The 26907-nt window shown below is 35.9% G+C and overlaps 1 protein-coding gene across 4 annotated transcripts in view; it reads left to right on the top strand.

Moving 5' to 3' along the window:
• The window catches only part of AKT3 (AKT serine/threonine kinase 3), a 302994-nt gene that overhangs the window by 158433 nt on the left and 117654 nt on the right, over positions 1-26907 (top strand). For all 4 annotated transcript variants that reach the window (XM_045084745.1, XM_045084743.1, XM_045084744.1 and 1 more), the window contains 2 exons: positions 13075-13219; positions 21441-21572. In XM_045084745.1, the coding sequence (XP_044940680.1) occupies positions 13075-13219; positions 21441-21572 (277 nt within the window). The remainder of the gene's footprint in view (positions 1-13074; positions 13220-21440; positions 21573-26907) is intronic.

Here is a 26907-nt window from a genome sequence, read left to right as displayed (position 1 = left end):
GAAATATAAACTGGGACGTTTTTATAACTAAACTACCTTAAAAAATGGTCAAATTGATTGTGTTCATATTTGGAATCTCGAGGCTGGTCCTGGCACAGGTTTCAAGCAGCGCTGCTGTTATGCAGGGGCTGCCCGAGTGTTAGGCAGGGAAGGAGCCTGAGACCGGAACTAAGCTCCCTGAAAAACCAGGACCAGGATTCACTGGCCTCCACCGGCCTCACTGCTAAAGAGGGGAGTGGCCACTTCCCTGAGCCTATATTGTCATGCTCCAGATTGGTGCATTCCTGCAACCTCTGCCCCCCAAACCCCTAGTTCTGTTTTCATACCCTTTTATCTGGTGCTAACTGAGTTAAGTCCAACAAGCCCAACCACAAAACCATTTTCTTGCACGGATGTTATCATGGTTGATCCAAATCAGCAACTTCATGAAGTCAAATATTACTAGTTTATGTTCCAAATGAGTAAATCAGGTCTTAGGAGGCTTATCTAAGATTTTTGAAAAAAAGCCAGAAATAACCTCCCATAAGGCCTAGTAAATAGTAAAGTATTATTTTAATAATGCTTTTGATCAGTAAACATAATTTTATAACCGGAGTTAAGGATAGATCCAATTTTCTTTTGTACACTCCCGGTCTTACTCTGTGCAGAAATATTTCGGTCTTGAACGTACATACAATTCCGTACGTCTTTCTCCCTGTCCACTCCTTTCTTCCCGGGGCATTTCTATCTGCTAAGTCTTCAGTGTGTTTAGACTTCCACCCGTAACCATGATTGGGCCAGTTCCCATTCATCTGTCAGATCTGAGCTTCAAACACCACATTTCCTACAAAACCTTCTCTGACTCGCTAGAGACCGAGCCTGTCCCTGTACCTTTTATATCCAGGCTGTCAGCCCTGTAATCTTTGTTTGCCTTTCTCGCTAGACCGTGAGGTTCTTGACTAGCAGGGATCGTATTTTCCTTGCTCAATATTCTATCTTTACAGCCTAGTCCAGGATCCAGCGTAGTATTTGTTGACTGGCTGAATGAATGGAAATATTATTCTTAGTGGATTTACAACATCTCATTGAAGCATGATTAATTTTGCCATTTACGTTTGCAAAGCTGGATTTACGCCATGTCTTAAGACTTCAGAATAGTTCCTGCATTTATATATCACGCTACTTTTCTGAACAATCAGTTTTTATTTGCATTTATGACTAGAAGAAAGCAGTTTTAGTAAAAAATGAAAAAACAGCATCTTTATATTTACCATGGGGTGTGTTTTTCTACATTCATCTAGAATCTGGTGCTTGGAGGTTTTATATGACTTTAATGTTAATGAAGACTTAGAAAAAATGTAGTGAGAACTAGAAAAGCTGTGTATTTTCTATGTTCTGTCTGCCAGTCTAAAATCCGTTCTTGTTGTAAATGAAATATGTATCTCTAATCTTAATCTAAAAAAAAACCTTCTATTTGTTTTATTGCATGATAGACATTTAGAATCTGCATTTTCCAAGGCATGAGACTATTGTACCAGCTCAGTTCTTCATTTTTTTTTTTAAAGATTTTATTTATTTATTTGACAGAGATCACAAGTAGGCAGAGAGGCAGGCAGAGAGAGAGGGAGGAAGCAGGCTCCCTGCTGAGCAGAGAGCCTGATGCGGGGCTCGATCCCAGGACCCTGGGATCATGACCTGAGCAGAAGGTAGAGGCTTTAACCCACTGAGCCACCCCGGCGCCCCTGGTTCTTCATTTCTTTTCATTGAATAATCCATTCTGTCTTCATTGATTACGGATGGCACATATACATAAATATTTGTATTTTTAGGTTTTTTTCTTTTTTTTTTTCTCTTTGATTTCTCTGTCATTCTAGCACTAAGACCACATGGTTTTTGTTAGAGAAGGCTAATAAAGCTTTTAACTTCTAAGGGAAGGAAAAGGCCTTAACTAGAAGTAAAAAAATTAAGAAAGGAAAAAATTTCAGGTAAAAGCAAACATTAGAGTAAAGCAAAACTTCAGTTTGCTACTTTTTTTCCCCCCCAAATGTTCTTAGCTTTTGCAGGCATAGTATCTGCAGATATTAGTAATTTTGTCTCTTCCTTTCAGGTAGGATGGCCTATTATTTTTTTGTTTTAAACTAATACGTAATTTTTGTGATAGCATACTCGTTCATTTTTGCTCTGGTTTTACTGAACACACTTCAAATTACTCACCGTCATATATGAAATATGTTTCATGTACAGTTTATTTTGTTACACTGGGACATCCACTTTACAACCGAGAGTATTTTTCTTTCTTAGAGCTAATCACTCTCATTGTTACAAGGATGGCCCCACTACACTCGCCCACACACGTTCACGTGCACGCCTGTACCCACTTCTGTCACAGCTGCAGGGAGCTGTTTGTCGTTTCCCAAGTCCCAGTTCTGCAGTGACTGTCACATCGCTTGTGGGGCTTCCAGGCCTTTTTGCCCTTACACCAGACATGCCTTCCCTTGCTTGTTTCTTCCTGTACCAGCTCACCGTGTACATCCCCATTTACAAATCATTTCGCTCCTTTGGTCCCCACTCCAGACTTAACATTGTTGTTTTTCTTCTCAGTGCAAACGTGTTATCATTTTACCTAGAACACTTCATTGTACATGTTTACAGTATCAGGGTTTCCCTTCTGGCTATAAGTTCGTACTACACTATGGCTTACTGAGATTTACTAGCATACATATATTAGGCATTTTAATTAAATGCATATTTTTAAATGAATGATCAGCTTATGAAAATTGATTCATTTTCATTTAAGTAGTATGTATACTTTAAATAGATAAATTTATTTGCTTCATGGGGGGGCTCCATTCTGTTTTCCAAATTGAGTACATTTTCTAAACATTATTTGGGAACTAGAAGATTGCTTGCTTTCTTTGATTAGTGAGATATTTGGGCCCAATACTTCTCTGCAGAGCATCCAGATATATTTTAATTTTGGTGAGTGAGGTAATTTAGGTCAATAGTCAACCTGAGAACTCTCTGAAAAGATGGACAAAATTTAAAAAGAAAAAAAGGCATACACGGGACAATTTACCTGTGAAGAATGATGGGAACAAAACTTTATGGAAGGGTGAAACCCAGAGAGATGAGCCCACCCTTTTACTAGGGTTTGCCTGCCGATTCTAGAAGTATCTGAGACGCTGACATTTGGAATAACTGTCAGATGTGGGAATCATGTCCTGGAATCCAGGGCCTACCAAAGAGGGATCATGGTATGTCAGTACATTTTAGGTTGGCACTAGAAGAAAGGATAAACTGGATTTACTTAAGGATTGAAGTGTAGCTTTCAATTATTTGAGGTCTTAAGTTTGGTTAATGTGATCTACTTTTGCTAAGTCTCCTTGGAACTGTTAAAAGTAAATATAAACAATCTCAAACTCTCTTTACATTTTAATGTACATCGTTTGATAGGATTTAAAAATAAACAAGTACACCAAGGTTCAAAGATTCTGAAATCACAGAGACAAAACAGACAACTGAATAGGCTCTCCAGATAATGGAGTTATCGAACAGAGATGAAAAGAACTCTGTGTGAGTATATTCAAGGAAATAACATTTAAGACAGGAAATTCATCAGAGAGCTAGAAATTATAAAAAAGAATAAAGGGAATTCTAAAATTGAAAAAAAAAATTTAAATCATGAGTACTGGTGGATAGTTTTAACAGTAAATTAGTCCTAACAATGGGAAAAATTAGGAGCTCAAACATAGGTTATAACAGAATATGCAGAATGAAACATGGACGTAAGGATGGAAAATAAAAGTAAATAAGAAGCCAATGTAAGATGAATGCAGCGAGAAGATCTTACATATACATAATTGGAGTTTCAAAATGGAGGAGAGAAAGAATGGGTCAGAAAATATTTGAAGTGATAATGGCTGAAAATTTTCTAAAATGGCTAAAGATAGCAAACCACGTATTTGGGAAGTCCTGAAAATCTCATGCCGGAAAAATACAAAGAAAACCCACTTAGACTTTTGAAAACAGAGACCATGGGAAAATCCTCAAAGACAATAGAGATAAGTTGCCTTCAAAAGAGCATCAATTAGACCAAAAGGTGTTATCAATAGAAATAACTGACATGGAATTTATGGGATGGAATGATAATTGGAGATAATGGAATGATGTACTTAAAGTGCGGAAAGAAAATAAGTGTTGATGAGCAAAACCACTTTCCAAGGGTGAAACTAAGATGAAAATATTTCAGTCAAGTATTTCAATAACTTCAGTTAAGAAATGATAGAATTTCTCACCAGCAGACTTGCAGGAAAGGAAATACTAACAGCATTATTCAGACAGACTAAAAACAATCCCAGATGGGAGAAGAGATGTAGGAAGGAATGAAAAACAAAATGGTAAATAAGTTGATAAAACCAAAGGAGTATTGATCTTATGAATAATAATAACATTTTGTGCTTTAATTATATTAATAATGAAAAATTAAAATAATAATATATAAACTGAGGTTGAGGGAAAATGAAAGCTAATGTCTTATGACCTCACTGCTTCCTAGAAGACTTAAAAGTATGGACATTGGAGAGGGTATGTGCTTTGGTGAGTGCTGTGAAGTGTATAAACCTGGCGATTCACAGACCTGTACCCCTGGGGATAAAAATATATGTTTATAAAAAATAAAAAATTATAAAAAAAAAAAGTATGGACATATAATATTAGATTTTGTTAAATTGAGGATGAATGTTATGATTTCATTGCTAAAAGGAAGGCAAGCACATGATGACCAGATTGCTGATATGAGGAGAAATAGAATCATAAAAAATTTATTAATCTGGAGTACATTATGTAGGTTGACTGTATGAAGTTAATGTTATATATAAAAGTATGCCAAAAACAAGGCAGGGAAGCCAACAGGAAAAATGAAATGGAATTCTGAAAATTTTTAAAATAATGAAACAAAAACAGGGAGGAAAAAAAGGAGAGGAAGAAAGTAGGGAAAAGTGAAATGGTAGACTTATGTGTAACCATATATATAGTTCAATTAAGTATTAATGGGTTAAACACTGCTGTTTAAAGGCAGAGAGTTTCAGAATTAAAAATACGAGGCCAACTTATGTGCTATTTATAAGAAATGCACTTTAAGCATTATAAAGACATAGCTAAGTTGAAAATAAATGGATTAGTAAAAATATATTATGCCAACAATAACCATGGGGAGAGATTTGCTATATCAGATTTCAAAATAAAATAATATTCTAGAGAATTCCAGGACACTTTATAATGACAAAAGGGTCAATTAATATGGATGCTGTAACAATCATAAATATGTATACATGCAATAACAGAATTGGACAGAGAAAAGTTGACAGAGAAAATATCCCACAACCATATTTGTAGATTTTTAAATTCTTTCCAGCAAGTGTTAGAGCAGCTAGAGGAAAACATTAAGCAAAGTCATAGAATAACACTTTCATCCACCTTGATGTAGTTGATATTTACAGAATACTAAACCCAAAAGTGAGAGTATACACATTGTTTTCAAATGCACATGGTATATTCACCAGGACAGCTCATATTCTGGATCATAAACAATTCTTAATATATTTAGCATATCTGAAATTATATAAAATATGGTTTTTGCTTCAATAGAATTGCTTCGAAATCAGTAAGAATAAGAACCTGAAAAGCTCCTAAGTATTTGGAAATTAAACAGCATACCTCTTAAAAATCATTGGGTTGGGGTGCCTGGGTGGCTCCGTGGGTTAAAGCCTCTTCTGCCTTTGGCTCAGGTCATGGTCCCGGGGTTCTGGGATCAGGCCCTGCATCAGGCTCTCTGCTCAGCGGGGTCCTGCTTCCTCCTCTCTATCTGCCTGCCTCTCTGCTTACTTGTGATCTCTGTCTGTCAAATAAATAAATAAAATCTTTAAAAATAATCATTGGGTCAAAAACAAAATTCACAGGAGCCATTAGAAAGTCATTTTTAAATGAGTGATAATGAAAATAAAGCATATAAAAATTAGTGAGTGCTTAGAGGGAAATTTTATAACAATAAATGCCTATACACAAAAAGAAGAAAGTTAAGTCAGTGACCTAAGCTTTCTTTTTAAGAAACTAGGAAAGTAGAGTAAACCCAAGTAAACATCCAGAGGAGACATTAGAGCTCAAAAATCAGTGAAATAGAAAACAAAATGATCAATAAACCAAAACTAATTCTTCGAAAAAAAAAACCAAAAAGAATGGAAAGCATCTTGGAAGATTGTTAAAGAAAAGGAAGAAAAGAGGGAAGACACAGATTACAAATATGCCAACCCAAGAAAACATTAGAAAACTTGAACAGCCAATATCAATGAATAGAATTGAGTTAATAATTTAAAAACCTTTTCTCAAAGAAAACTCCCAAGTCCAGATGGCTTCACTGATGAGTTCTGTCAAATATTTAAAGAAATATTACCAGTCCTACACAATCTAGTTCAGAAAATAATGGAGAAGGGAACACTTTCCAACTTATTTAAAAGGGCACTCCTGTTTCAAAAACCAGGAAAAGCTATCATAAGAAGACAGAACTATAATCTAATATACTTGCAAACATCAGTACAAAGTTTCTTAACAAAATTTTAACAAATTCCAAAAATATGGAAAAAATAATAAATCATGACCAAATGGAGTGTATCCAAAGAGTTCAGTTGCATTATCTGAAATCATTAAACTAAATTCACTATATTCAGAGGATAAAGTAGAAAAACCACATGGTCATTGCAACAGATGCAGGAAAAGCATTTGCCAGAATTCAGTACCCTTTCATCACTAAAACACTCAGCTGACAAGGGATAGAGGGGAACTTACTCAACTTCTGTCTATAAAAAAAACCTATGGCTTATGTGATCATCAAAGGTAAAACGTTCAGTGCTTTCTCCCTACGATCTGGAACAGAGTAGCAATGTCTTCTCTCACCAGTGTTATTTAACATTCTACTAATCGTCTGATATAGGTCATTTAAGGCAAGAAAAAGAAGTCAAAGGCAAATAGATTGGAAAGAAAGATGTAAAACTGCTCTTATTTTTAGACATTTGCCAACTTAATAAGGCTTCAGGGTACAAGGTAAACATACAAAACCAACTTTATTTGTAAGTACTACCAAAACATTAGAAAATTAAAAAAATTTTTTAAAGCCTCCACAGCAGCATAAATGGTTAGGAATAGATAACTCAGGAAGGGGTCTCTAAGAAAGTGAAGAATGCTGCCAAAGAAAGAAACATTCTAAGAAAACAGTCAATTGATGTTGTTCAAGGGAGATTGGCAGAGTAGGAAGATTTTGAGATCACCTCCTCTCACAGTCACACCATTGCCATAACTATATATGGAGTAACTCACTTTGAGAAGACTACTGAACAGCTCTTCCATGACTAAAGATATATTTTAAAAACCACATCAAGAAGAGTAGGAGGTACAGAGACAAACTTGGGAACCAAACCTCAGATATGCTAACCCACAAACAGGAGGGCTATCAGTTGCAGAAGTCCTGTGTGAGGACCTCTGTTGGGCACCTCAGCCCTGGATTTGCACTGGAAAGGCATGCCTCCATAGCCTCTGGCTTTGAAAATTAGTGGGTCTTAACTCCAGGAAAGCTATATGTGACAGCACTCTCAAAGAGTGCGTGCACAGTATCACTCACTCTGAGACCCAGTATAGAGGCAGTAGTTTGAAAGCTTCTGCGCTATATGTAAAGATTGCAAGGTTGTGCTGGAGGGTCAGGAATCTGTAGGAACTTTCTCCGGTAATGGAAGAACTGGCAGGTGCTATTTTTCTTGATCTCCTTCAGCGTAGTTGGCCCTGTGCGGGAAGCACCAGTTCTGACACTCTCCTTCTGCCTTGCTAGCACTGCAGACACCTGTCGTGTGGACCTGCCCTGGTGGGTGTCCCTCCAAAGCTGCTCCTGCCCCTCCACACCCAGCAGGCATCACTTAGAGGGAATAACAGAAGACTAAAGTATGCAGAAGAACAGATCAGCAATCAGAATGACAAAACCTAAAAGTACTGGAAGACACTCAAGCTGAACAGCAGAGAGTCAAAGAATCTAAAAATATGAAGATATGTAAGGGACAACATCAAACTTAGTAATATTTGCATTATAGGGTTCTCAAAGGAGAAGAGAGAGAAAAGGGGGAAGAAAACTTCTTTGAAGAACTAAGAATTGAAAACTTCCTAACCTGGAGAAGGAAACAGCCAGCCAGGTCCAGGAAGCATAAAGAGTCCTAAATAAGATAAACCCAAAGAGATCCGCATCAAGACACACAATAATTAAAATATCAAAAATTAAAGATGAAAAACAATCTTAGAGGTAGCAAGTTATATAAAAGGGAAATGTGGTAAGGCTGATCTTTCAGCAGAAACTTTGCAAGCCAGAAGCGAGTGGCGTGATACAATCTAAGTGACGAAAGGAAGAAAACTAGAACCAAGAATACTCTATTCAGCAAGGTTGTCATTCACCGTAGAAGGAAAGAGAGAAGAGTTTCCCAGACAAATGAAAGTTAAGCTCATCACAACTCAACTGGCCTTATAAGAAATGTTAAAGGGACTTTTTTAAGACAAAAAGACAGGCCATAATGAGAAAGAAGAAAATTACTAGTGAAAAATTTCAGTGGTAAAAGCAAACATATGGTAAAGGTAGTCAGTCAATAATTTATAAAACTAGTATGAAGATCAAGAGATGAAAGTAGTAAAATCAGTTATATCTAGAATAATTAATTAATGTATATACAAATTAAAATGTAAACTGTGAAGTCAAATACAAAAAATGTGGAGAGCAGTAGTAAAAATATGGTGCTTTTAGAATGTGTTAAAGTTAATTGAACATTAGCTTTAATAGACTTATATACGTAGAGTGTTTTATGTGAACCTTATATGAACCATATACTGAAAACCTTTAATAGATACAAAACCTCTAAAGAGAAAAGAACCCAAACTTAGCACTCAAGAAAATCATAAAATCACAAAGGAGGAGAGTAGGAGAAGAAGAAAGGAACCAAGAAGAACTATAAACAACCAGAAAATGGTTACATGCCAGTTGTTACATGCCAACAAATGGCAATAAGTGCATCCCTATCAGTAATTACTTTTAATGTAAATGGACTTTCAGTTCCACTCAAAAGATAAAGGGTGACTGAATGAGGGGAAAAAAAACAAGACCCAGCTAGATGCTGTCTTCCAGAGACTCACTTCAGACCTTAAGACACAGACAGAGTGAAAGCGAAGGGCTAACAAAACTATACTGTATGAATGGAAGTGAAGAAAAAAAAAAAAAAAGACGACAACGAAGCTGGGGAAACAGTACTCCTATCAGGCAAAATAAACTTTCAAAGAAAGACTAACAGGAGACATAGATGGGCATTGCATAATGATGAAGGGATCAAGTCAAGAATATAATGGTTATAAATTTCCATGCACCAACATAGGAGCACCTAAATATATAAAGCAAATTAACAAACATAAAAGTAGAAATTAACATAATAGGGGATTTTAGCACCCCATTAACATCAGTGGAGAAATTATGCAGAAAAAAATTAATAAAGAAGAAAACAGTGGCTTGAATGACACATTAGACCAGACAGACCTAACAGATATATACACAGAGAAAATTAAAAGATTGATGGAGAGAAATGAAAATGGAAATACAACAGTTCAAAATCTTTGCTACCCAGCAAAGGCAGTTGTAAGAAGCAAATTTCCAATGATACGGGCCTGCCAAAAAAGAAAAAAACAAAAATCTCCAACAATCTAACCTTAGTCCTAAGGAACAAGAAAAAGGAGGAGCAAGCCCAGTGTTAGTAGAGGGAAAGAAATAATCACACCAGAGCGGAAATAAATAAAATGGAGACTTAAAAAAATAGTAGAAAAGATCAGTGAAACTAAGAACTAGTTTGTTGAAAAGTACAACAAAATTGATAGATCTTTATTTAGCCAGACTCTTAACAAAAAAAGACAGGACTCTAAATTAGAAATGAAACAAAAGTTATAGCTGACACCACAGAAATGCAAAGGGTTTAAAGTGATTCTTATGAAAAATTATATGCCAATAAATTGGGCAACCTAGAAGAGATGGATAAATTAGTAGAAACCTAGAGTCTTCCAAGATGAAAGAGGGAGAAATAGAAAATGTAAACAGACCAGTTAGTAGTCATAGATTTGAGTCAGTAATCAAATAACTCCCAATAAGTAAAAAAGTCCAGGACCAGATGGCTTCATAGGTTAATTTATGAAATATTTAATACCTATTACTTAATAGGTATTCAATTTAAGATTTAATTGATTAACTCAAATTAAATGAAATATTTAATGAGATTAATTTAAACCTAAAATAGATTTAATAATAGAAGATTTAATACCTATTCTTCTCGAACTGTTCCTAGAAAATTAAAGAGTAAGGATTGTTTCTAAATTCATTCTGTGAGACCAGCATGAGTGTAATTCCAAAACCAGACAAATACACTATAGAAAGAAAATTATAGGCCAATATCTCTGATGAACACAGATGCAAAATTGGAACAAAATGTTAACAAACCAGATTCAAAGTACATTAAAAGGATCATTCCCACTATCAAATAGGATTTATTCCATGGGTGCAAGGATGGTTTTATGCCCACAGATCAGTCCGTGAGTGTGATATAGCACATTAACAAAATGAGGAAAGAAATCATATGGTCATCTCCATAGATTCAGAAAAAGCATTTAATGAAGTACAATGTCCATTCATTCTCAACAGAATGGGTATAGAGGAATTGTACCGCCACACAGTAAAGTCCATAAACGCATAGCTAGCTTCATACTTAATGACGAAAATTTGCAAGCTTTTCCTCTACAATCAGGAGCAAGACTAGGATGTTCACTCTTACCCTTTTTAATTAACTCAGTACTGGAAGTGTTAACCCCAGCAGTCAGAAAAGAAAAATAAAAGGCATCCAAATTGGCAAGGAAGAAGTAAAGCTGTCACATTTTGTAGGTGAGTGATACTATATATAGAAAACCCTAGAACTTAACCAAGAAACTTAGTAGCACTAATAAATGAATTCAGTAAATTTGCAGGATACAAAAGTAACATACAGAAATGTCTTGCTTTTCTAGGCACTTATGGGGAACTATCAGAAAGAGAAATTAAGATTTGCAATTGATTCAAAAAGAATAAATTTAACTAGGAGTTGAAAACCTGCACGCTGAAAACTCTAAGAGACTGCGGAAAGAAATCGTAGGTGATACAAATAATTGGAAAGATATAACATGCTCTTGGGTTAGAAGAATTAATGTTAAAATGTCCAGACTACCCGAAGCAATCTCCAGATTCATTGCAAACCCTATCAAAATATCAGTAATTTTTTCATAAAACTGAAATTTGTGTGGAACCACAGAAGACCCTGAATAGCAAAAGCAACCTTGAGAAAGAAAAACAAAGCAGGTATCACAATTCCAGATTTCAAGATTCAGTGGAAAGCTGTAGTCATCAAAACAGTCTGGTGCTGGCACAAAAACAGACAAACAGATCAGTGGAACAGGACAGGTAGCCCAGAAGTAAACCAATGCTTATTTTGTCATTTCTTCTACAATAGAGTATGCTAAAATATACAATAGGGAAAGAGAGTTTCTTCAGTCAACTGTGTTGGGAAAACTGTGCAACTAATGCAAAAGAATGAAACTGGCCCTTTTTTTTTTTTTAAACATCATACACAAAAATAAACTTGAACTGAAATAAATATCTAAATATAAGACCTGAAATGATAAAACCCCTCAAAGAATTAGGACAGTGGTTTCAGCAGTACTTTTTGGATCTCTCTTTGAGTCAAGGGCAAACAAAAGCAAAAACAAACAACTGAAACTGCATCAAACTAAAATGCTTTTACAGAGGAAACAATCAACAAAACAAAAAGGCATACTGAATGAGAGAAGATATTTGCAAATGACATATCTGATAAAGGCTTAATACCCAAAATATACAAAGAACTCCTATAACTTAATGCCACCCCCCCCCAATAATATGATTTTTTAAATGGCAGAGGTCTTGAATAGACATTTTATTTAAGTCACAGGGGTGTAAAATACAGCATAGCAGATATAATCAATAATATTGTAATAAATTTGTATCATAACAGGGTAATTACATTTATGTGGTGAACATTTCATAGCACATGTAAGTGTTGAGTAACTATGTTGTGCACCTGAAATTAGTGTAATACTGTATGTCAACTATGCTTCAATAAAAAAACAAATATTCTTAAAAATAAAATACTTCTGAATAAATTTAAAATGTCCAAGATCTTTTCACAGAAAGTCATAAAAGATTGCATTAGGAAATTAAAGGCTTAAATAAATGGAGACTATACCATGTTCATGGAGTAGAAAATTTAATTTCAGATAGTAATCTATCCCAAATTGACAATTCCACTCAAAATTCTAACAGACTTTAAGAAGCACACACTAATTTAAAAATTTATATGGAAATGAAGGATTCTTGATCTGATAATACAAATTTCACCCAGTGCTCCCTAGATTTACTGTTTTACCTATAAACTATGACTTTTTTTTTTTTTAAACTTATCTGTGATTTGGTTCTGGAACACTGAAAAGAAATTAAAAAAAAAAAATAGTAAAAGGCTTTGACTTTGAAAACCTTTTCTTGGAACTGCCGTGGGACCACAGTAGATCTTGACTATACCAATGATAAACGTAACAATGGCTAAACAAAAAAAGTCTTTTAAGGGCAGCAAGCTCTAGGAAGTCAATTTACTTTATAGGTAAGATGTGGATAGGCAATAAAATTTAACTGTACTTTTAAAGGGTTTTAACCTTTATAGGGTTTCTTATAATCCTTTCCTTCTTTTTTCTTCTATACTTAAATAAATGCTCCTACAATTGTAAGGTCTATAATGTTAAGTGCTTTTGGGAATAATTTCACCTTTGAGTAAGTGTGGGAGGGGAGGATATGTTTACCATGTATGGGTGTGTGTGATCCTGGAATAGATTTTATTTGTGTTGATGTCATATTTTACGAAAGGGAAATATTTGAATCATTTACCATTCTTTATTAATGGCAAACTGTACTTGTTTTTATAGGGAAGAGTGGACAGAAGCCATTCAGGCTGTAGCAGACAGACTTCAGAGACAAGAAGAGGAGAGAATGAATTGTAGTCCAACTTCACAAATTGATAATATAGGGGAGGAAGAGATGGATGCTTCCACAACCCATCATAAAAGAAAGGTAGAGAATAGTAATGTATTCCCTCCTCAGCACAGTATATGTATCTGGAAGAAATACACTAAAATTGCCATTTGCAAGAAGCGTTGGCGGATGATCTTATGTTATGCAAATATGTAGGTGTGGGTGGTGTTTATCCTGGTAAATCTGAAATACCTGTCATTGTTTAAGACCAAGTAATTTAGATGTCACCTCATTTTCATGGGTTGGCATGCTGATAGGGCTTTGGGTGAACTTGTTGAGTGAAGCGCCATTGTGCTGATTTATAATTTGCATTTTTCTCTTACTGTTTTTCATACCATTTTAGAACTTGGAAATAACGTTTTCCCTAATGATCTGGTCATTTTCCATTTGGTATTTTGTATGCTCAAAGCAGAAGGAGACATGGTTCTGGTGTGCTTCCTGCCTGACGCCCAGCCTCACTAATAGCTTTTTATTTCAACGGCTGCTCCTGAGCCAGTGTGGGAAAGGAGTTTTCCTTCCCTGAGTCTTCCAGATTAATAAATGCCAGTTTATAAATTGATGGAGTTATTAATTGTGCTTTTCGTTGTTATAGAAAATTAAAAAGCTGGGTGCCTGTGTGGCTCAGTCGCTTAAGCATCTGATTTTGGCTCAGGTCATGATCTCAGGGTCCTGGGGTCAAGCCCCACATTGAGCTCTGTGCTCAGTGGGGAGTCTGTTTTAGAGTCTCTCTCCCTTTGCCACTCCCCCCACTCACTCACTCTCTAAAATAAATAAATAAATCTTAAAAAAAAAGAAAAGAAAATTAGGGGTGCCTGGTGGCTCAGTCATTAAGGGTCTGCCTTTGGCTTAAATCATGATCCTGGGGTCCTGGGATGGATCCCTGCATCAGGCTCCCTGCTTGGCAGGGAGCCTGTTTCTCCCTCTCCAATCCCCCTGCTTGTGTTCCTCCTCTCACCGTCTTCCTATCAAATAATAAGTAAAGTCTTTGAAAAAAAATAAAAACCAACTTCCTTGTATGAAAATGATATTTTAAGATTAGGGGCACCTGCCGTGGCTCAGTGGGTTAAAGCCTGTACATTCGGCTCAAGTCATGATCTCAGGGTCCTGGGATCAAGCCCCATATCGGGCTCTCTGCTCAGCGAGGAGCCTGCTTCTCCCCCACCTCTCTGCCTGCCTTTCTGCTTATTTGTGATCTCTGTCTATAAATAAATAAATAAAATCTTTAAAAAAAATTAAAAAACAACTTCCTTGTATGAAAATGATATTTTAAGATTAAAGATCTAAGTGTTCAAATTAAATGAACATGCCATTTATCATGTTAGAATATATTTGTTATAGTGAATTGTAAATTTAATCTCCATGTAGGAAAACGCTAATTTCTAATGTAATTACTCATGTGATTTGGTCTTAGCACAATGAGTAAGAACTCTTCGGAGTTAGACTGCTTGAGTTCAAATCCTTTTTCCACATCTAAATGTATGAACTTGATGAAGTTAATTTCTCTCTCATCTGAAATTTCTGTTCTACTTATAATAGTCTGTCTTGATCTTAGTCAAATGTCTGAGAACTCTTTGTGTCTTCATTGAAGACTTACCTCTGTTAGTTGAAATGAATCCCTCTTTTAAGTCAGCTTAATGCCCCCTTGTTCTTTAGTCATTGCAAAGAAGTAAAAATAAAGAAACAGTCTAGATTTACTCACCTACTCAGAGATAAGAAAGCTTCTTTTGGATGTCTATGTGCACTTGTAGATTGTAGCTCTGCTCATAAATTTAAAATCAGGTACCAATTAATCTTGTCCTTTGAATTTCATACTACCCCATCCAGTAACAATCTGTAGCACTATAACTCCATTAGCTGAAATTCCTAAAACTGCTTAATAACTGTTACATTGCTGTTGAGGCGGTTACAGGTTGGAAGTGGGGAGTTTGTAATACCCTAACTAGAAATACTCTTGCTGATCGATGAGAGAATTTAGAAATGAATATGGGAATTTTTTACCAAAAATTTTGAATGAAAAGAGACATTTTCAAAGATGTAAAAATGCAAAAGCATGGTGGATTTTATTTTATCTTTTTCTCTGTTAAGGCTGGGTATAAATCATGTTAAAAAGCACAGTGCAATTTCCTCCTTCACAGTTACCAGTGTGGAGTATCTTCGAATTCATCACCTTCACTAATTATCACTTGTAAATGTTTATTTTAAGTTTATTTGCTGCTGTGCTTTTGACAGCACTGTTGGATATATTATCTCATTTAATCCTCTCAAAAATCAGGTGAGCCTGATTATCCCATTTTGTAGGTGATTCATCTGACGTTCAGAAAAGTTAAAATCTTGTTCAAACATGTAAGGACTTTTAATTTTATACTGTCTAACTTCAATGTGCACCTTATTTCTTATTATTGATTGATATCTCATGAGCCTTTATAATCAGTATAATTATTAGACTCATTGCATGACCAAGTTATATTAGAGAACAAAATTATACAGACATTCTCTCTTAACAATTGTACTTGGTTTCTCAAAATATTTATGTCAAGCTGTTGTGCTTACTCTGTTTCAGTTAATTTCATTATATATTGATGTACTCTTGGGAAAATCAGTAGAATTTTAATATTACAGAGTAATGATAGAAAGTAGGGTTTTTAAAGCAGATTCTCTAAGAAATCTCACTGAAACTGGGTCTCAGAAATTAAAAATTGATATGAATGGTATTTTGAAAATAGGGCAAATCGTTGTCTTATTTGACCTATATCTGATTTCTATTGTTTGTTATTATTTCATTTCATTTTTTAAAAATTTTTTTAAAGATTTCATTAATTAATTAATTTATTTATTGAGAGAGAGGGCAGGGGGAGCACGTAAGCAGGAGAAAGAGGGAGAGGGAGAATCCCAGGCAGACTCCCTGCTGAGCCTGGAACCTGACTCGGGGCTCGATCTCAGGACCCTGAGAGCGTGACCTGACCTGGAATCCAGAGTCGGACACTCAACCAACTGGACCTCCCAGGCAGCCCTGTTTCATTTCATTTTAAATGAGATTGTATAAAAACTGTTTTAAATGACAAAGAATGTAGAAAAAGTTCGAACCTCTGTACCACTCTTTTGTGATGGCCCTAACAGCTTCCTTAAAAAGGGTAAAAGAGTGCTATCACCTCCCTAGTTCCCTAGCACTACATCCTCTATGTGTATCACGTTTCATAAAAAGAATGACTGAAGTCCAGATTATTTTTCATCTCAGACACTGTAAACAGATATTCTGAAATAAGAATGCCTTTCTCATAGTTTACAACGTACATTTACTTTTTTGTTCACTTTTTGAAAAATGAGCGATGGGAAGAGGGAAGGGCTACTGCTTGTGTTAACTCCGCTGAGAACTGTCGGAGCCGTTTTCTCTCGCCTCCAACACAGCGCTGGCGACCACTGTTAGTGGGAGCGGGTCACCCAGTATCCGCAGCACCGGTGAAACATCTCTTAAGGAAACACACCAAGTGGTGGAAAAGGGGCAGAGGCCTCATAACGAGATTTATGGTCCGTTCTGTGTTTCAACCAAAAGACGATCTTTAAAGGAATTTGATGAGAGGACTCAGAAGGGCCTAATCTTGGTCTGCCGAGCGGCCATTCTCTGTAGGGTCAGGTATGTGAAGGGCACAGCGTTCAAGGATCAACAGCCAAGTGCGAGTCAGCGTTTGGCCTGATTTTTAAGTGCCCAGCACGGGCCTCTCTGAGAGCAGCTGTTTGTGGTCTCCTGGCTTGGCGTCAAGTCTGAGCAGTACATGCCACCTTCCCATTGTGTCTGCCTCTGGTCCTTGGAGTTTTGTTACTTAGTGGCTGGCACGTGGAGAAAAGGTGAAGAAGGTTCACAGGGACCTGCAGAACCCTCCGTCTCCTCGCCTAGCCAGGGAAGGAGCCGCAGATCCGTGGCGGGGAGGTTGGCTGGACAAAGGTGAATTTCTTGAGAGCCTCCCTTTTTAGCTCTTGGTTTAGCTCTTAGCGTTGTAAATTGTACGTGGGTTTATCTTCTTTGATCAAACGTGCTGAGAGGTTTCTTGTGTTCACCTTCAATTATATATTCATATTCTTTAACCTACATTTTGGACTACATAATTAGCCTTCTTCTTATACTCTAGTGTGTATTCAAATACATTTACTAAGCATTTGTTGTGTACGTCCGTGCATCTCTTAACCAAAAAGAGCTACATCAACACGCTGGAGATAATGTGAAGGAAAGACTAGAACTACGTTAAATATTTACATAATAAATTTGGGGGGTTGGGTTTTAGAAGATTGATTTTTCTGCAGAGGATCCATGCTGCCATCTTTTATTAAAGTCTTACCGTTATTTTTTCTCCTTAACACCATCTAAAAGAGGGAAACATTTTGTAATGGGTTATATTTCATTTGTAAAGGCTAGGTAATTACTGTGTGTACCGTGCCGAACGTGAGCATTTGGTATCAAAGATACTTTTAAATTTTTCTTAAGTTTTGTCAAAATAGGTATGAAATCTGTTTCTGATTTTTTTCACATAGGTTGCTTTTACTAATATTAATTTCCATATAAATTCTCTTTTGTTAAGGTTGGCAGTCAAACTAATAGAAGCTGTGAAATTTAGGGTCAAGGCTATAATACTTTTATAAAACCATCTTTTCTCTAAGAATTGCAATCCTTAAGGAATCTAGTAATATTTTATAATTACATACTGCTTTTCATCTGAAAATGTCATAAAGCAATTTATAAATTCCTTTCTGATTTTTATCTCTAAGAATTTGGTTTCCAATTATATGATATTTAATAATAGGACACAGCAAGTATCATTTTTCAGTGCATTTAGATACAAATTGAGGAGGGAACTGTTCAAATGAAGCTTTGAGCCAAAAATAATTTCAGAGCCTCATTACAAGAATAAGGTCTCTTCGTTCACTATTGCCATGGAACAAACTACCAAGTTTAAAGTCTTAGAACACTAATGGTACCTTACTTCTCATGATTTTTTGGTTTGTGTGGCCACTTGTACTGGTCTCACATGGGTCTCTTAAGCGGTTGCATTCAGTTAGCAAACAGGCTGGCCTGGAAGAGCCAAGAAATCCTTTTGCTTCTGGATTCTTGGTTCTCCTCCATGTGATCTCTTGGCTTATGGTGTCTCATCACCCAGGCCCTTTGTACATGGTATCTATCTTTACAGCATGAAGGCTGGCTTTCAATTATGACTTCTCCAAGGGGTGAAAGCATAAGCTTCCACATTTAAAGGCTGGACCTGGAACTGGCATAGTATTACTTTGGACATATTCTGTGTTCAGAGCAGGACATAAGACTAGCCAAGGAAGAGGAAGAGCCTGCCTCTTCAGGGGAAGAATGGCATGTGCGTAGGAGTCAAAGGACTAGTGGCCGCCATTGTTGGAGACTACCTCGCACAGATACCTTTGTGGTTATTTAGTGTCCCTTGGTTTTTAGAAATCTATTAATGCAAACAAAATTTCTTAATACTATCAACTATTCAAATGACACTAACCTTGTTAACTCTATTCTGAATATTTAGTGCCATGTTTGATTTTGAGTTGAATATAAATGTACTTTTTTATTTTCCCTGATACCTTTTGCTACTTTTGAACTGAAGATATTATTGAATGGTTAAGATATTGTAACTTGACATTTGGAAAAATTTTCAAAATTATAGGCAGCACATAATGTTGAAAATAAATATAAGCATTTGTAAATTTTTTAAAATTTTTACAAATATGTATATGAAGAATATTGGTCTGTAGTTTTCTTGTAATGTTTTTGTCTGATTTTGATTACCAGGGTAAAATGGCCTCATAGGGTATATTGGAATGTGTTCTCTTTTTCTCAACTTTCTGTAGGAATTTATATGGAATTGGTATCGTTTCTTCTTTAAATGTTTATAAAATTCAGCAGTGAAAGCACCTGGCTTTAGTTTTCCTTGTTGAGTTTTTTGACCACAGATTCAATTTTCTTAGTAGACATAGGGCATTCAAGTTACCTATTTCTGTTTGAGTGAGCTTTGATAGGGTAAGGTTTTCAGGAAATTTATTCATTTCATGTATCTTGTTGATTTCATGGGCATAAAGCTGTTTATAATATTCCCATGTGATCCTCTTAATGTCTGTAGAGTTTGGAATGATGTCAGCTCTTTTATTCGTAACATTGGTCATTTGTGTCTTCCGTCTTTATTTTCCTGAACAATCTGGCTAGAGGTTTATCAATTCTATTGATCTTCTAATATGATATCCTCTACTTTTTTTCCTTTAAAATTTTTTAAAATTGATTTCTGCTCTGATCTTTATTATTTCCTTTCATCTCTTCAGCTTATTGTGCTCTCATTCAGTTTCTTAATGTGGAAGTGAGATCATTGATTTGAGACATTTTTGATTCAGATGGGTGGTAAACAGGAAAAAAATACAGTTATAAAATGGCACAAAAGTCTTTAATAACTACTGATCATCTATAGGATAAAACCCAGGTTCTTAACTTGTTATTCATGAAGATCTCTGAACTGAATTTAAATTTAAGATGATAAACTGAGCATACCCAGTTATCTTCCCTTCCACTTAAAAGCCCATTAAAATGGTAGTAAAAGCACAAAAAAAGAGACAAGTCCACACAAATAAAAAGCTGGGTGGGGGAAAGGCATTAGTGGACAACCAATATCAAAATTAGGGAAATTTTTGGAAGAACCTTCATAAAACAGGAAAAGCATGCATAAAGGGGGCTGTAGAGAGCAAGTAGCAGGTCTGCTTGGCAAAATCCTGGGAATCAGCTCACTTAAGAGTGAGAAATGAAACTGAACAGGCTGATTAATTAAAGGCATTCTTAGATGTCTCTGACTTTCTATTTTGAATTGCACCAACTTGTTTCTCAGATGTTGTACTGCTTCTTCTTAGACTTCTTCTTACTGGGCTCCAGGGTTATTTCCAGCATTTCTTACACACCTGTCTTTCACTTCCTAGGAGTTTATCCTAATTTTGTTAAAGAACATTCTCAAACGGCTTCCCTGAAGGGTACTGCTCCCTTAGATGTATTTAGAAATGTTTGTGGGGGACATTTTTGATGGCCATGTTGTTTGGGGATAGTGGCCATGCTAAACCCTGAGAAACTTGGGTTCTTGGAAAACAGTGTGGCAGTTCCTCAAAACATGCAAAATAGAATTACCATATGATCCAGTAATTCCACTATTGGGTACTTACCTAAAGACACCAATTTGAAAATGTATGTGCATACTCCTATGTTTATTGCAGCGTGATTTATAAGAGGCAGGATTTGAAGGCAGCCCAAGTGTTCACTGACAGGTGAATGGGTGAGGAGAGGTGATACATACACACACGCACAGCGGAATATTACTCAACCCCAAAAAAGAACAAACCATTGCCATTTGCAATGACATGGATGGAGCTAGAGAGTATAATAATAATAATATAATAAGAGTATAATAATAATAGAGAGTATAAAAAAAAGTTTGAAGTATCAGTCAGAGAAAGACAGATACCATATGATTTCACTCATATGTGAAATTTAAGTAACAAAACAAATGAACAAAGGAAAAAGGAGACCCAAGAAACCAGACTCTTAAATACAGAGAACAAATTGATAGATGTCAGATGGGGCGCCTGGGTGGCTCAGTGGGTTAAGCCTCTGCCTTCAGCTCAGGTCATGAACCCAGGGTCGTGGGATTGAGCCCCGCATTGGGCTCTCTGCTTCCTCCTCTCTGTCTGCCTGCCTCTCTGCCTACTTGTGATCTCTGTCTGTCAAATAAATAAATAAAATCTTTAAAAAAAGAAAAATTGATAGACGTCAGAGAGAAGCCAGGTGGGATGGGTGGGTCAAAGAGATCAAGGTGATTAAGAGTACACTTATCTTGGTGAACACAGAAATATATAGAACTGTTGTATCATTATATTGTACACCTGAAACTAACATTGTGTATTAATTATACGTCTATAAAAGAAAGGGAGTCCTTGAAAGTGAATTAAAATGATTCTTTTTTTCCTTTTGCCCCTACACTTGACTGATAGCTTGGTAGCTGAGGAATTTGAGGTTCAAAATTATTGTCTCCCATATCTGAAAACTGCTTAAAAGTATCCACGATTGCTGGTGAGGCAGCCATTGCCAGTCAGATTCTTATTCATTTAAGTGTGTTTAGAAATCGGTAAAATTTGCTTTTGAGTAGATACTGCAAACATATACCTATAATGTTTATAAATAAATTGCATCTGATATTTCATACCGTATTTTTTAATTTGTATTTTTCAGACAATGAATGATTTTGACTATTTGAAACTACTAGGTAAAGGCACTTTTGGGAAAGTTATTTTGGTTCGAGAGAAGGCAAGTGGCAAATACTATGCTATGAAGATTCTGAAGAAGGAAGTTATTATTGCAAAGGTAATTGATTACTAGAGTTGATTACTGAATTTTTCCTTATGGTATGCACTCGTGTGTGTTCTTGCATACACAACTAAAGTGTAGAAATTCCATTAAATAACCAAAATGTGAGTGGATGATAGGCTACTATTGCAGTACTATCTATGTATCAATATTTATTTATAATGTTAAAAATTTCACAAGTTTATTAATATTATCTGAATGTTGTATACCGAAGCTATTTTTTTTCCTTGAGGAGATAAAAATATTTATTCCATGCTTGTGTATTTGGGGGAATGTTTTGACTGTTTTTGTGACCTATGTCACAATTATACTAGTATTGCTTTTTGCTATTTTCCCCCAACATTCTGAATTCTTTATTATTAAGTAAAATCATTCAAATAGCATAGATGATTTGCACCCATAAATCATACAGCTTATGTAATGATGAGTGGGAAAGCACCATTAATGGATTTGAAAACACAAGAATCATGAAACTAAAAGAAATAGCCTCTGAAATTCTTTCAGGAGCTCCATAACTTTGTTCAGCTTAGACATACACAGATAACTAACATGTTAATGATGCCAGTTCTCATTCTGAATTCTGAACTGAATCCTGATTCCCTCAATAGACAAATTCAATATACTTTACAAATTGGTCCTTGCTTGATGTTTCATTTAATTCAACAAATGATACATAATATTATTGGTATACTTTATGGATGACTTTAACTTTCAAACCACAGTTGACCCTTGAACACCATGGGGGTTAAGGGTGACTCCCTGCTCAGTTGAAAGTCCACATGTAATTTTTGACTTCCTGCAGTCTGCTATTGACTGAAAGCCTTCGCAATGTCATGAATGGTCAGTTAACACATACTTTGTATGTCCCGTGTCTTACATACTGTATTCTTACAATGAAGTAAGTTAGAGAAAAGAAAATATAATTAAAAAATCGTAAGGAACAGAAAATACATTTCTAGGACTGTACCGTATTTATCAAAAAAAAATCCACGTGTAAGTGGACCTGCACAGTTCAGACACGTTCAAGGGTCTACTGTGTCTTCTCATCTGGAGTGTATTCCTCCCCACTCTCTGTGAGGCTTTGCTCTCCCCGTCTTTGTACATTTGTTTTCCTTTCAACTCTTACACAAGTCTGGGTCTGGTGTGGGAAAGAATATTGACCTGGGAGTCACACGGGCCTGGATTCGCATCCCAGGGTTGCATCTTACCATCTAATTACCTTTAACAACCAGTTTTGGGGGAGTGCTACTCCCTTGCAGTGTTTGGGGGAGCATATGTGCTTATCAAAGTAAATCGGGGAGGAGGAGCGGGTGACTGGCACCAGGTGGAGGCCACGCATGCTTGGTGTCCTATAGCGTGTCGAGCCGCCCGACGGAGCCTTGCGTTTTTCATCTGCAAAGTTTCACTTGTTAAAAGAAAAACAGTCACTTGAAGTAATGAACCCTGGGTGTTCAATGCAACTGATGAATCACTGAATTCTACCTCTGAAACTGTTAATACAGCAGATGTTACTTAAATTGAATTTAAATAAAAAATTTTTAAAAAACATATTTCTGGACAGGAATACTGAGGATTGGAATATGTAAAGTATTTAGCATAGTACCTGACACTATTCATTAAACTGATATTTTCTGGGAGGTAGTATAGTGCCTCTTACTAAATGATCCCAAACTGATTACTCAACTTTTTATGCATTAATTTATTTGTAAAACGGAGATCATACAGTACCTATCTCATAGAGTTGTCATTAGAATTAAATAAATGAATAAGTATAATAGCATTTGCTATAAATAAAACTGAATTAAGAATAAATGAAAATAAATATGTTATCACTGTAAGTATTTGCTATGATTATTATTATTTTTACCAGCTACCATGTGTCAAGCGTCAGTAAATAGCATTTCTATTCTGTTTTTTCTTTTATGCATTAGCCTCCCTTACTAATTAATTAGTAAGGGAACCTGTCTTCCCTTACTAATTAATTATACTTTTCTGAGTAACTGCAGAACTGGGTATGTTTTACCAGTGATTGCATATCCAGCTTGGTGTACTATTCTTGATATTTTCACCAAGTCCAGAAAAAATATGTCTGTTTATAGTAAAACGATGAACAGTATAATGTTTTAGAGTCTAACAAGACCTGGGGTTTGAATCCTGATGCGCCCATCACAGAGCCTCATCCCGGGGACTAAATGGTGTCCACATGCCTTGCTGCTGTTGCCGTTCACACTGATCGCTGGACTAAAGCACTGTCCACCAGGCTTCTCTGCGGTAGAGTTACCGTCTTCCCCATTGTAATAAATAACTATCTTAGGGTGATGCTCTGACACTGTGCAGGTCAGTTTTTGTTTTTTTTTTAACGTTTGCCCGCTCATTTTAACTTCCATCAGTGGATCTTGTCTACAGCAGTTACAACTGTGCTGTACGAATGGTATTTTCTAGTTCCCTCACTCTTTTTTGCCTTTATTCTATTCAGTCTAACTAAAGGTTTGTCAATTTTATCTTTTCAAAGAATCAACTTCTACTTTCCTTGATTTTTCTCTACTTTATCTGTGCCCTAATCATTATTGTTTCCTTTCTTCTGCAGGCTTTAGCTTTAGTTTATTCTTTTCTTACTTCCTGAAGTTGTAAACTTGGGCTGTAGATTTGATATCTGTCTTCGTCGTCTTCTTTTTCGTCCCTTTTTTTTGTGAGAGAAGAGAGAGTGCGTGTGTGAGTTGGGGCTGAAGAGCAGAGGGGAGAGAAATAATCTTAAGCAGACTCCGCTCTCAGTGTGAGCCCAACACAAGGCCCAGTCCCAGCACCCTGAGATGACCTGAACTGAAGTCAAGAGTCAGTCACTTAACCAACTGACTGAATCACCTAAGCACTCAGAGATCTTTTTAAATATAAGTGTCTAAGGCTATAATTTCCCACTTAGCACTGCTTTTGATGTGTCCCACAAATTCTGATGTATTAGAGTTTTCTTTTCATTCATCTCTCAGTATTTTCAAATTTAATTCCCCTTGTGATTTCTACTTTGATCCATTAAGACTGTATTTTCATTTCTTTAAGTCTCTAAGTTTTCCAGTTTTCTTTCTGTTTCGGATTTCCAACTTCATCTCATTTCTGGTAGAGAAGATACTTAGTATCTATCTTTTTAAATCTATTAAGGTTTAATTTGTGGCCTAGCGTATGGTATATCCTAGAGAATTTGCCACATGCACTTGAAAAAATGTGTAATCTGTTGTTGGGTACGATGTTCTCTGTGTGTCTGTTAGATCTAGTTGGTTTATTGTGTTAAGTCCTCTATTTCCTTATTCCTGTCTGGCTCTTCTATATTTTGAGTAGGTTATTGAAGTCTCCAAACTATTAGTGTAGAACTATTTCTTATTTTAATTCTTATTTTTTCTTTTTGATGGTTTTTAAAATTAGGTACATAAACATTAATAATTGTTATTTGTTGCTGGATTGAGCCTTTTATTATAAATACATAATGTCATTTTTTTGTATTTTGTAACTTTATTTTTTTAATTTTTATTTATTTATTTATTTTGTCTGATAATGAAATAGCCACCCCTGCTCTCTTTTGGTTATGTTTGGCTGAAATAGTCCATCCTTTCAGTTTCAACATATTTGTGTCTTTGGCTCTCAAGTAAGCCTCGTGTAGACTATGCATGTTTTGATCATTTTATAGTTAAATCCATTTGACCCTCTTCTCTCTTCCGATTAGAGTGATTAATCCATTTACGTTAAAGTAAACACTTACAAGGAGATTGTTCTGTCACTTTGCTATTTTTTTCAATATACTTTATACTTTCTTTGTCTCTTGTCTGTATTACCGTCTTATGTTTAGTTTGTTTTTTTCTCTTTTTTTTAGTGAATCATTTTAATTCCCTTCTCATTTCCTTCTCTATATATTCTATAGCTATTTTCTGTGTGGTTACCATGGGGATTACATTTAACATCCTAAAATTATAACACTCTAATTTGAATTTATACCACCTTAACTTCAGTAAGATACAGAAACTGCTTCTCTGCTGCTTTGCTACTCTACTCAACCCTTTTAAGTTATTGATGTTATAAATTACATCTTTATTTTTTTTGGTACAATTATAAATGGGATTGTTTTCTTAATTTTACTTTTTTATTAGTGTATAGAAATCCAAGAGATTTCTGTATATTAATTTTGTATCTTGCAGCTTCACTGAATTAATTTATCAGTTCTGGTGGTTTTTTGGTGGAGTTTTTAGGGTTTTCTATATTTAGTACCATGTCACTGCCAGTAGTGACAGTTTTACTTCTTTCTTACCAATCTGGATGCCTTTTATTTCCTTTTCTTGTTTTTTGACTGTGCCCAGACTTCCAGTACTATGTTGATTAAAAGTGGTGAGGGTCAGACACCCTTGACTTTTTCCTGATCTTAGAAGAAAGGCTGTCAGTCTTTCACCATTTTTCAAATATGGCCTTTATTATGTTGGGGTATGTTCCCTCTAAACCTATTTTGTTAAGAGTTTCTGTCATGAATGGATGTTGTATTTTGTGAAATGATTTTTGTGCATTTGTTGATATGATCAACATCCCTGGAATAAATCTTACTTGATCGTGGTGAATGATTTTTTTAATGTGTTGTTGAGTTTGGTTTGCTAGTATTTATTTTATTTTGTTTAGTTCTTTTTTACTTTCTTTTTTTTTTTTTAATTTCAGTGTTTCAGAATTCATTGTTTATGCATCACACCCAGTGCTCCATGCAATACCTGCCCTCCTTAATACCCACCACCAGGCTTACCCAACCTTCCACTCCCGCTCCCCTCCAAAACCCTCAGTTTGTTTCTCAGAGTCCACAGTCTCTCATGGTTCTTCTCCCCCTCCAAGTTCCCCCAACTCACTTCTCCTCTTCATCTCCCCATGTACTCCGTGTTATTACTTATGCTCCACAAATAAGCGAAACCATATGATAATTGACTCTCTCTGCTTGACTTCCTTCACTCAGCATGATCTCCTCTAGTCTCGTCCACGTTGAAACAAAAGTTGGGTATTCACCCTTTCTGATGGAGGCATCATACTCCATAGTATATATGGACCATATTTTATTTTTTTGGTGTTCCAAGATTCATTGTTTATGCACCGCACCCAGTGCTCCATACAATACTTGCCCTCCTTAATACCCACCACCACGCTCACGCATTCCCCTGCCCCCCTCCCCTCCAAAACACTCAATTTGTTTCCTGGAGTCCACAATCTCTCATGCTTCGTCTCCCCCTCCGATTTCCCCCAATTCACTTTTCCTTTCCTTCTCCTAATGTCCTCCATGTTATTCCTTATATTCCACAAGTAAGTGAAACCATATGAT

Source organism: Mustela putorius, unplaced genomic scaffold (assembly GCF_011764305.1).
Source record: "Mustela putorius furo isolate JIRA1106 unplaced genomic scaffold, ASM1176430v1.1 tig00000785_pilon_pilon_pilon, whole genome shotgun sequence".
In the NCBI taxonomy this organism is placed as follows: Eukaryota; Metazoa; Chordata; class Mammalia; order Carnivora; family Mustelidae; genus Mustela; species Mustela putorius.
Note: the sequence above shows the minus strand (reverse complement) of the source record. Positions and strands in the feature narration are given on the sequence as shown.